Raw genomic sequence first — 10,984 nt, 5'->3', positions numbered from 1 at the left:
TTTACCGTCCGGGCCGTTGGCCATATTTTGTTTTAGATTATCCGGAAGTGACCGCCGCCATTTTGTGGTGAACTCTTACCGATCCCTGGTAGATTCCGTTCTCCACTAGAGGATACCCGGAGGCTTTCCACCCCGTCCGACAAAACCGCCCCTTTTCCCAAGACTTAGGGGGTGCAGATTAAGTCTTGGTGGCGCCCGAGTGACCGACCGACCGTCCCCGGTGTAATAATTGAATTGTACAATTATATTATTGTTCGACAATTAAATGAACTTGAAATAATTGTGCTTTCCCTTATTTAGAATACCGTTCGTGCACGAGCTAAGGGGGAAGTTCGTCGCACGTGGGTGAAATCTGTCCAGGTGAAAAGGGGTAGTTTGTGAAAATTGAAAGTCGCATATCGTAGACTGTTAGCGTTCTATAATTAAGCTAGGGTGATCTTTATTACAGCGTTTTTGATCAAACGAAATCGAGGGCGTAAACTTAATTTAAAGGTTGGCAATAAATAGAAACATCTAAGGTCAAGGGTTGCACGCCTTGCACGTAACAGAAGCAAAATCTTCATAAAAGACAAAGGATTTATTTCTATAAAAACGTAATTTCTGTGTGAATCTGTAAGTACGTGGCCAAGGTGAACGTTTAGACAACTTCGCGAACTTCAAAGAGAAAAATGTGTTGCCTACAGTTTTTCTTACACAATAATTCTCAAAGAAAATTCACATATAAGAGGATTAGCAGCTTATTTTCTAATGTTTGAATTGAAATTCTGCAAACCGAGTGCAGAATGATAAAATCGAAATTGATTTAAGTGGCAACCATGCAAAAAAACTGATACATTGGACCTTTGTGGTGCAATAAAGTAGGTTCTAATACGAATGAGTGGTTACATAATTTATGCCAACTGCGTTAGGATCGCATTTTGTAATCCCATTACGGCTAATTACTGTAGTACCCTTTTTACGCTTCAAAGATGAACAATTAACAAAGTTAGTGATCTGCTAATTTTTAATGTTTCGAACAATGCACACTTAACACGCACATATAACAATGCATCCTATTATTAGATAGTTTAACATTTTATTTATGCACGGGCATTCGTTTACAATTTTTTTTGTTTTTCATATTCACTTAAAATAAAATAGTTGGTTTCTCCAGCCATTCATTCTTAACTCTAGATAAATATTGATCAAGGAACTGTGACCAATGGAGGAGTGTAGGATATCGGAACTCCAGGAGATCTCCAAGCGATGTAGATTTTCGCCGTTTCCTCAATATATTGTCTCAATACAGGGAAGATGAAAATATCTAAGACTTTCGCATAATTATCCTGTAACATGCCAAGTCAAAGCGAGAAACAGGGTAACTGTCAAAATGACCTTAAAATACTGCAAAGTTCGAAGACTATTCCCATTGCACTTTGAAAGTCCATTATAGTCTTCTTTCTTGGAAAGGTTTAAGAAGTCTTTCTTGTATCGATCGTTGAATGAATTTGTACTAAAGAGACACGTGTAAAATTGCATAATTACGCAATGTAAACTATACACTATAGGAGTACATACGCAAACAACGCTGAATGATCTGTCTGTTTTCTGTTATAATAAAAGAAGACGTTCAAGGTGTTCGTTTGCGTCGAGGTTTGCGTAAACGCCATGACTGAGTGAACGAAAAGGACTAGCTAAATTTATAACGCAAACACAAACTAATTTGCTACGATTATTTTTTTTTGAGGTTTGGTCAATTATCTAACACCAAATTCCGAAGTAAAATGCATGTCACTGAAGTTAGCTTAGGATTCGGATTTACAAATATTACAGCAAGTTATACCAAAGCAAAGAGTAACTAATAATAGTGACCAAAGTATGAATTTATATTTAAAAAAAGGTATAAAGCGTAGTGAGAACATCATGAATTAAATACAATAAGCAGGAAAATACCTTACAAAAGAACAGAAATTATAAACTTACCCATTGGGGTAATGGGTAATTTTATAATTTCTGTTCGGGGATAACGAATAATTATATACTTATAAAACTTACTAACTTATAAGGGGTTTATAAGTAGTAAGTTTTATAAGTATATAATTATTCGTTATCCCCGAACTTCCCTTTATAACTGCTTTATAATTAAATTAACATTTTTATTTTCTTGTCAAGTAGCTGAAGACGGAGATATTATCGCTCATAACTCATTACCTTATTGTTGATGAAGGAGTCCATAGAGTTTGAGTGAATGCTTAATGGAAAAATGAAGTGAAATTACCCTAGAAATTACCTTATCTTTTATAAACATTTATTTTTATGGTCTATAGCCTCCACTCTCAAAATGTTAGTTAGATGCTAGTTTTGAAGGAAATATCTGATTTGTTTTTTGTTAAAAACTAATACATTCTGTACTTAACTGCTCGTAGTTACTTTTAAAGGGTGGTTTTATAATTTTTGTTGGTTTGTAAGGTTTTTGCATTCTCGTCGTAGTTAATTTATATTGTTTCTTTTAATAGGTTTGAATGAGTAGGCTAAATCGCTCTTTAACCGCTAGGGTAGATAAAGTGAAAAAGATGATTATACATTCTAATGACATTTGTCATTCTTATTTCAAATGAAACGCCCAGCACGACAGTAAATGACGTTCAGAACATATGACTATACTGTTTCTATAGAAACAACCGCGACGGCAGAACGTAAGCTTGCTATTTTGGAATTGTCGGAAGCTGTACAATGATTTACTTGGCTTCTGCTAGAAAATAAAGTTTTGTATTATTATACATGATGATAAAGGAAAACTAACCATCACAATGGTTAAAATATCCCTTTATCGTATTATATAATAAATACCTATTTCATTACGCTTATATGCGTTTACACCCTTTTTTGATAAATGATAAGTGATAACTAATAACTTAGCTCGTCAGTTAGTTAGCTCGTAGTTGCTGTTTATACTCTTCTAGCAGGCTGTATCTCCTTTTGCTTTCCTATGCATCTGATACAGTTAATCCTTCGCATAAGGGAGACGTTCCATGTGAAGTCACAAATACCTCACCAAGAGAAGCCCTTCTCCGCTCATGCAATAATTATTTCTTTACGAAGAGACTTTTGTTTTCATAATTTAATTTATATTCGACAAGCTTTTAATAAAATCAAATGTGTGGGTGATTTTAGGGTTTTTTTGTGCCAGGAGAACACCAGGACGAGGAGATGTTTTCAGATTTCCAAAGTTGCTTTCGGTAATTATTCTCGTACGAAATCGTTATTGTTCTTATGATGTAATTAATCTTGAGTAAAGCGAGAATATCGCGACCGATCTTACCTTTCTCGTTTATGTATCAGGCTGTAAGTGAGAAAATGGTTATTAATTCATTGACGCCTTTTTATTCTCCTGCTATAATTGTTTCTTGCATGCTTGCTATGCCTTTGTTCTTATAATAAGTGCAAGATTGTACTAAACACGGATATGAGGGCAATACTAATATTTTTATTTGTGTAGGATAGCAAGAGTACCGGTAATATATTTACGCCTTTTAACTTTTTTACGGTTCTGGGTATCTGGTATAATTATTTCTTAGCAATTATCTTAGCTATTTTCGCTTAGTTGTTAACCATTCTTAGTAGAGCAGATAAATGCCAGAAAACGCTTAAATCGTTCAGAATATGAATACAAGCATGAAATATAGTACGAATGCTCCTAAAGGGCATATAAAACGGTGACCGCTTAAGAAATTCAAGATGGCCGCCGTTTTCCAAATGCAACTATTAATTAATTATTAATGGTAGGTAGCTTTCAAATGATGACAGTGTAAAAAGACACAACTAATAGAAATATTTGAAGAACCATCCCACAAGCTGATGGTATTATCATAGATGGATCATGCTAGTGAATATACCTACTGCTACCGAGTACATTTGATGAACATTCGATTGATGTATTGTTCCATCGTTCTTTAAACGTGTTGTATGATGAGGATTGGGAATTAAAGAAAATCTTTTTTAAACACGTTTTTTATTACTATTGCGGCTATCGATTTCGACCTTATCAGGTCATCTTCAGGCCAAGCGTCATTTGGTGAAGTGAAGATGCATGTAATATTTTGACGATATTATATATTATATTAGTTGTCAGGAATGAAAAATTAAGTGTAATAAAAGTGAGGTTGTTCAATAGTAATAAAAAACTTTAATTCCCAATCCTCATTTGATGAACATGCCAAAGATGTTATACTTCCTGCAGTAGTATATTTTGCTAATAAACACAAGAACCGATATTGTGTTTGATGTGTACAAACAGACCAGTAGAAAGGCTGAAACTAGATGCAAGAGAGGTAAACGAATTAGGAGACCAGTATCAGGAGATAACATGATCCCAACCAACTGGGGAAATTTCCTGTGGGATTCGACAAACAAAACAGAGCTTTACCACTTCCTAGTAGGCTTAGTTTTTATGTGGTTTCGTAAATATTTCTCACGATTTCTTATGCTTTATATTGCTTTTCTTTTTGGATTCTCTGAAATTATTTTTATGTTATTTTATGATCATAGTTTACAAGTTATTTTATTCTCAGCTCTACTCCAATTTTCAACACAGCTAGTAAATGTAATCCGTAATCTTTTTCAGCTTTATTCTTTATTATTATATTGTTTGTTTTTCTTATTATAAATGACTGGCTCTAATTCTCTTTTCGCGGGTATATAATATGAAATACATGAGGGAGGTCTCACCACGGACGTTGTCTATGGGACCCCTAATATTTCTCAATGTGATCTATTTACAAGTTTAATTTTCTTTTTTTTTGTAAATCATGTTATTATATTGAGAAATAAACATATATTATTATTATTATTAAGATAGCAACGATGGTAAACAACTGTTCAACCAATATTCTATAACGTGAGGTTTACGTACCGGTAGGTCCGTTAATTTGAATAATCTTGATCAATTTTTGGTAAAAAACTGGATATCAATCACACAACAAGAACAACGTTGCCGGGCGTTGGAGCCTTGCTTCTATTGCCCCCTCCTCTCGACGGCCCTGATTAAATTCTATAGAATTAAGCCTCTTTTTAATACTGCCATAAAAGTGCTTATAATTAAATCCTTTTACTCAAAATTGACATGCCATGCTTTATGTCAAGAAATTTTAGTTTCCATTACAGAGGCAGACCAGACTACTTTTCCTGCCGCCTGTCACTTGACCGGCAGCACTTGTCACTTTTCGCGTCACACCTGCCACATTGCTAAATGTCTATACTGACTCCTGTCATCCTGTCATTAATTAAAAGTTCTAAATTTGATATTAAAAAGACGATTTCAGGCAAAATTTAATACTAAACTCGTCAGTAAAATGACTTGACTCGGAAATTAAAGGACTCGGTCCCAAGGGGGCCTCGTACTTCAATATTTCCTCGCCAGTGATGTACCATTTTCCTGACTTTTGTGTAATAGATATTTAGTCCGGAAAATGATACATTACTGGTGAGGAAATATTGAAGTGCGAGTACTTTAATTTCCGACTCATTGGTAATTATGTAATAATTTTTTTTTAATTTATTTTATGTTGTCCGGGCTGCATGGAAGAACAGAGCTTATAATTAGCCTTTTTTCCTTTTGTTTCATGCGTTGTAATAATTGGATTCGTTATAAGAAAATGAGGCAATAAATTTAATATTATTATCTTAATCTTAATGTTGTTTATAATTTCAAACAGTTCCAAGATCGGGCTACTAGTTCAAAAGTTACAGCCCTTTGAATTTTTTGTCGAAATTGGTTTTTTGCCCATAACTTTTGATTGAGGTGTCTAATCGAAAAAGTACGAATCGTTTTGGATTCTACGCACCATTTTTGGTAAAAAAGGAAGGTTATACACTGTCTTTTTTTGAGGCCCGAAAAAAAAAATTGTCTCTCCCTTTACTAGCAACTGGAATACGTTTTCACATGTAACTTCATTCTCCTAATACAACGATTATTTAAAGTTGCTTGTATATTTTGGCGTTATCATTGTGCCATAAGGATTATCCGAGTATTTTGATTTCCTTTTGCACTGAACCGTACACAATCTACATTGTCATCAGTGCATTTTGAGGTTGTGTCGTTAGCAAAATTTTACGATTAGAATGCCTTTGTTACATCTTTAAAACCAATTATTTGCGCTATTGAAATCGTGAGTACAACGAATAAAACTTCATTTGCTTTGGTTTAATTATGAGGCGTAAATAATTATACAAATATGTCGTAAATGGGCATTATGTCAGTACATAAATATTTAGTGCCGGAGATTGAATAACGTCAACTGAAACTGACGCATCAAGCAACACATAGCTCTTCTGCTAAACCCGCAAGCTATTTTTTACATTTTTTGAAATGGTTTGTTCTAGAAGTGCCGTTTAATTTGCTTAAACGTCTACTGAGTAAGTTCACCCATAGATCCCATTTGTAGCAAGAAATGTAACAAGGAATTAGCCTCGCGTGATAACTCCGTTCCCAATTCCTCTATTTAGATATTCAAAAATCGAAACTTCAAGGAAAAAATTAGAAATTCTAATTTTGATTGTTATTTATATTATATGTTTTTTAAACGTGTACATTTGTAATTTTTATCTAATTAAAACATGTAATATATTACTGTTTCATCCTTTATATTTACACTGACCAGAAAAGGTCACATGAACAAAACCTTTTTTTGTAATTTCCGATTCGCACATTATTTCTATATTTATATTTTTAATAAGACTGGTAATTAAACTAATTAGCACGGTTTTGCTATATATACAATACGTTTCATCTCTAAATCTAAGTCAGTTCGTTTGTGATCTTCTACAGCCATGTTCAAGCAATTGGTAAGTTCATTTACGATTTACTCGCAATTTTAATCCCTCGCTTTCTAGTTCCTTGTTTTCGCCGCACTTGTGTTGGTCGCCAGTGAGGCGCAGTACAACTACGGATCTTACCCCTACAATCAGTATCAGTACTCCGGCTACCCTTACAACTACAACGGTTACAATGGGTACAGCGGTTACGGGGGGTACTCTGGATACAATAATTACCCTTACAACTCTTACAGTGGATACAATAGAGGCTATTCGGGACAGTATTACTAGACCGAAACATCAGTAAAATCGAATTTTCTATTGTAAACGACACTTAATACTCAATAAATGGTATCATAGTTCTCTCAATTTAGATTTGCTGCGTTCTAACAGTAATTAAAATCGAAGTGCGTTGATGCCAGATCTCTCTGTAAAATTGGTAACCAAGTAGAGAATTTCTTACGTTTTCGACAGCTAAGTAGAAGTGATCTAAAGAGGTCGAGCTCGATTGTTTTTCTAGACTGTGAGTTATTGCTCTATTGCTACCACACTACATAATTACTCAAAATTAGTATTTCAATTCTGTGTTGTACATGAATCATCATCTAAAAAGCTTTTTGACTGGAACTTTTAAAAAAACTCATATTTTAGATACGGGTTCCTAAACTACTGACTGGGTCATTATTTTTTGAAAAGGCAATCCTACTGGACCAAATTGGTTACCAGTGCATATTATGGAGTATTTCATCGAAATGAAGACTCAAGCACAAAGTAATTTATTTGTTCACCAAATTCATCTCAGTTACAATAATCCCTAATGCGAGTACGATCAGCGTCTATACTTCCTTCGGCTTTTGCTCCTTGAATGATGTCGTCTTGATTCGTGATGGCGTCGCCCATGATGTCTCGACCGGTGCCGTCTTCCTCTGTGTCCCCTGGAACCATGTCGCCTCTCTGCAAGCCCCTTCCTTCGTCTCCGAAGCACCACCGGAGCACTTTCGGCCATTGTTTTGTACGGTTGCTTTTCGTCGGGCGACATTCCCCTCCAGGAAACACCCGCCATACTTGCCACTTCCTTGACTGGTCTACCACGATTTTCGGCTATAAGTTTACGTAAATAGTTAAGGAACGCGTTTCGCGATACCTTGGTTGGGTTAGCGCCCGACATTTTTTAATCGAAAATTTTGCCAATCTTTACGATAATCTAACGTCAAATTCAAAACAGAAAAAAAATGAACCATAACATTGCAACTTGATGTCATCCTTTAGATTACTGTACTAATCATAGTGTGCATGTACCCATTAGCAACGTTTCTGTTTTTTTGGTCATTTTAGATATTGCACCATATTTTATACTTATTATACCGTTTTCCATAAATCTTTTTGAATTTGGGAGGCAGTGGTTTTCCCATAGTAGTGAGAGCGGCCCGTGGGAACAAACGGCATTTCGTATTAAAATTGTGCTACTTGGAACACATGTTTCGTAGACCTATTGGAGTGATTTGAGTCGTAGAGCCGGAAGTTCCGTCCCTTAGGATTGAAAATGGCGCCAATTTTCAAAATTGAGACGAATTTTAGGAAATATCTGTTTTTAGAGCGATTTTTACGTTTAGGGTGACGTTTACGAGGTTTCCGAGGGTGAAAACGACGAAAACAATATCCCAAGATAATTTCTGTGTGGGAAGCATGATTGTATGATATCTTTAACGTCCGACAGGATTCGAAAGTTTGTTGGAAAGTTTGACCGATTTTCGTGGTTGAAGTGCCGTTTTTGAGATTCTTTTGGGTGAAGATTACTAAAAAAGACCCATTAAAGTCCTTTTTGTACAATCGATATCCAAAGTACATAGGCATTTGCGCTCCTATTTGATAACGCAAACGTAATATTTTTCGAGGAATGTCAATTTGTCGCTTATAAGCGACAAAATAAAAAAAACCCTCGCTCTCACAATTATTATAAACTATAAATCAAATATGCATTGCTCAGAGTATCCAATGACAACGAGTAAATGACATCTTTCATTTGGGCATAAGATTAAAATAATAATCTATATTTGAGTAAAAAACAGAAAATATATACCAATGACAGCGTGGGAGAAACTCCTGAAAGGAGAACAGGAGGAGCAGGCCCAGCTAATGTCGGAGGACGACCACTGGCCACTGCCGCCACCCCCCACGGTGGAAGAAATGGTGGAGATAATAGGAAAGCTGAAAAAGGGGAAAATGCCAGGACAGGATAGAGTCCAGGCCGAATTACTACAATACGCCTCAGAATGGCTAATAAAGGACCTACATGCATTGATACAGGAGGTATGGACCAGGAACTTGGTCCCTAAGGAATGGCAGCAGACAGTGCAGATCCCCATCCCGAAGGTCAGGTCACCACAAGAAACAGATGACTACAGAAGAATCTCGCTATGCAGTGCGGGGTACAAGATATATGCGACCTACCTACTACAATGCCTAGAGGGCCACATACCCGAGACACCAGCATACCAAGTAGGGTTCATAAAAGGAAGATCAACCGATGACCATATATTCACGACCAGGAGGATCCTAGATGAACAATGGAGGGCAGGAACCAAAACATGGCTTCTAGCAATAGATTTGGCGAAGGCCTTTGACCAAGTGAAGCATGAAGCAATAACCACATCTCTGGCAATGCTGGGACTGCCCAAATTCCTAATCAACAGAATCATAAACGCGTGCCTAAGGGAGCATACTAGCATACAATGGTTTGGGAAGAAGACAGAGCACCAAAAGAAAACCAGGGGAATCAAACAAGGATGTCCGCTTTCTCCAAGGCTCTTCGCGATAACACTTGATCACGCTTTAGAACAAACAAGGATGGTGGTGAGGAACTTCAGCACAAGGGACCAATTACAACTACCGATACTACTGGCGTACGCGGACGACCTACTCGTAATCGCGGATAAGTTAGAAGACATTGAGGACTTCGTCGAAACCAGCGAGGTATACCTGGAAATGGTCGGCTTACAAATAAACAACGAAAAGAGCTACATGATGATAAGAGACCCAAGAAGCAACACCCAATACAAAGAAGGAGACAAGATCGCAATAGCAGGGAAGGATATAACTATGAAGCACAAGATTAATTAATATCTGGGAGCGTACATAAGCAGCACACTCAGCAGGCACAACACAGTGAAAGACAGAATAACCAACGCATTCAGAATCACACACGGAATTCGGAACTTTATACGAGAGAAGAAAATACCGGACAGCTTGAAGATGATGATTTACAACACGATCATAGCACCGACAATCTTATACGGAGTTAATACCTCAGCGCTAACAAGAAGTAACAGACGAACATTGAGGAGGGCGGAGCGGAAGGCACTCAGGATACTGATGGAAAACAGCAACCTTACAAGAAAGCAGATAAGGGAACTACTAGAGGGAAAGACGATCACCAGGAGACTGAAGATGAAGCAGATGAGATACTGGGGACATATAAACAGGAGGAACAAAGACCATATCCTACGGGCTGCCAAGAATCTATGTGCCTCGGAATGGAAGGTAGGCCGACCCTGCTTCACATGGAACACCACCATAGACCAAACGGTAATGGCCTCGGGGATTCCCATGGGAAGTTGGGAAGAGTGGAGCAGAGACAAGCATCAAATGAAGAAAGAAAGCAGAAGAATATTGGAGGTGGAAGAAGAATCAGACATAAGCACAAGTAGCCAAGAGGAGGAGGAAGAGGGAACGACAGAAAGTAACACAGAGAGAGGGCAACAATAAAAAGGGGAGGAACACGGGGGAAAACAGGGAAGGGAACGATACCAAAGGATAGGAACATCGGAAGACAATGAACGCCAGGAGAAGAAGCTATCACTAGAAAGCAGAGTTCCCTCTAAGGCAGAATACCAGTGGCGAAGCTGTGGCCGTACCCGTTCGGGTCGGATAACACCCAGTTAGCCGCCCCCCCACAACCCCCCCAATCCACAAACTCCACCACATTGTTTGGCATATGTCGCGGCCCAGCGCGATGGCAACAAAGTAGTGGTGAAACGTCCCTGATAGTGCCTACCAGGGACGCATCCTCACGACAGTTGACTAAATCCTGGGAGAGGCGGCGACGCCAGGCATATGTCAAAGTTTCAAGTTTCAAGTTTCAAATCAAATATGCATTGCTCAGAGTATCCAATGACAACGAGTAAATGACATC

At 37.4% G+C, this 10,984-nt stretch overlaps 2 protein-coding genes across 2 annotated transcripts; one reads left to right on the top strand and one right to left on the bottom strand.

Moving 5' to 3' along the window:
• Positions 1–989: 989 nt before the first annotated feature.
• LOC116174740 lies at positions 990–1,851 on the bottom strand. The gene is made up of 3 exons (XM_031492714.1): positions 1,558–1,851; positions 1,375–1,492; positions 990–1,325 (listed from the first exon to the last, which is right to left on the bottom strand). The coding sequence occupies exons 1-3, from the start codon at positions 1,647–1,649 to the stop codon at positions 1,185–1,187; spliced, it is 351 nt and encodes a 116-aa protein (XP_031348574.1). The 5' UTR covers positions 1,650–1,851; the 3' UTR covers positions 990–1,184.
• A 4,815-nt stretch (positions 1,852–6,666) lies between these two features.
• LOC116174082 (prismalin-14-like) lies at positions 6,667–7,161 on the top strand. Its single transcript, XM_031491876.1, has 2 exons — positions 6,667–6,822; positions 6,871–7,161. The coding sequence occupies exons 1-2, from the start codon at positions 6,808–6,810 to the stop codon at positions 7,081–7,083; spliced, it is 228 nt and encodes a 75-aa protein (XP_031347736.1). The 5' UTR covers positions 6,667–6,807; the 3' UTR covers positions 7,084–7,161.
• Positions 7,162–10,984: the final 3,823 nt, after the last annotated feature.

The sequence above is a fragment of the Photinus pyralis genome, unplaced genomic scaffold (assembly GCF_008802855.1).
Source record: "Photinus pyralis isolate 1611_PpyrPB1 unplaced genomic scaffold, Ppyr1.3 Ppyr1.4_LG6, whole genome shotgun sequence".
Taxonomy (NCBI): Eukaryota; Metazoa; Arthropoda; class Insecta; order Coleoptera; family Lampyridae; genus Photinus; species Photinus pyralis.
Note: the sequence above shows the minus strand (reverse complement) of the source record. Positions and strands in the feature narration are given on the sequence as shown.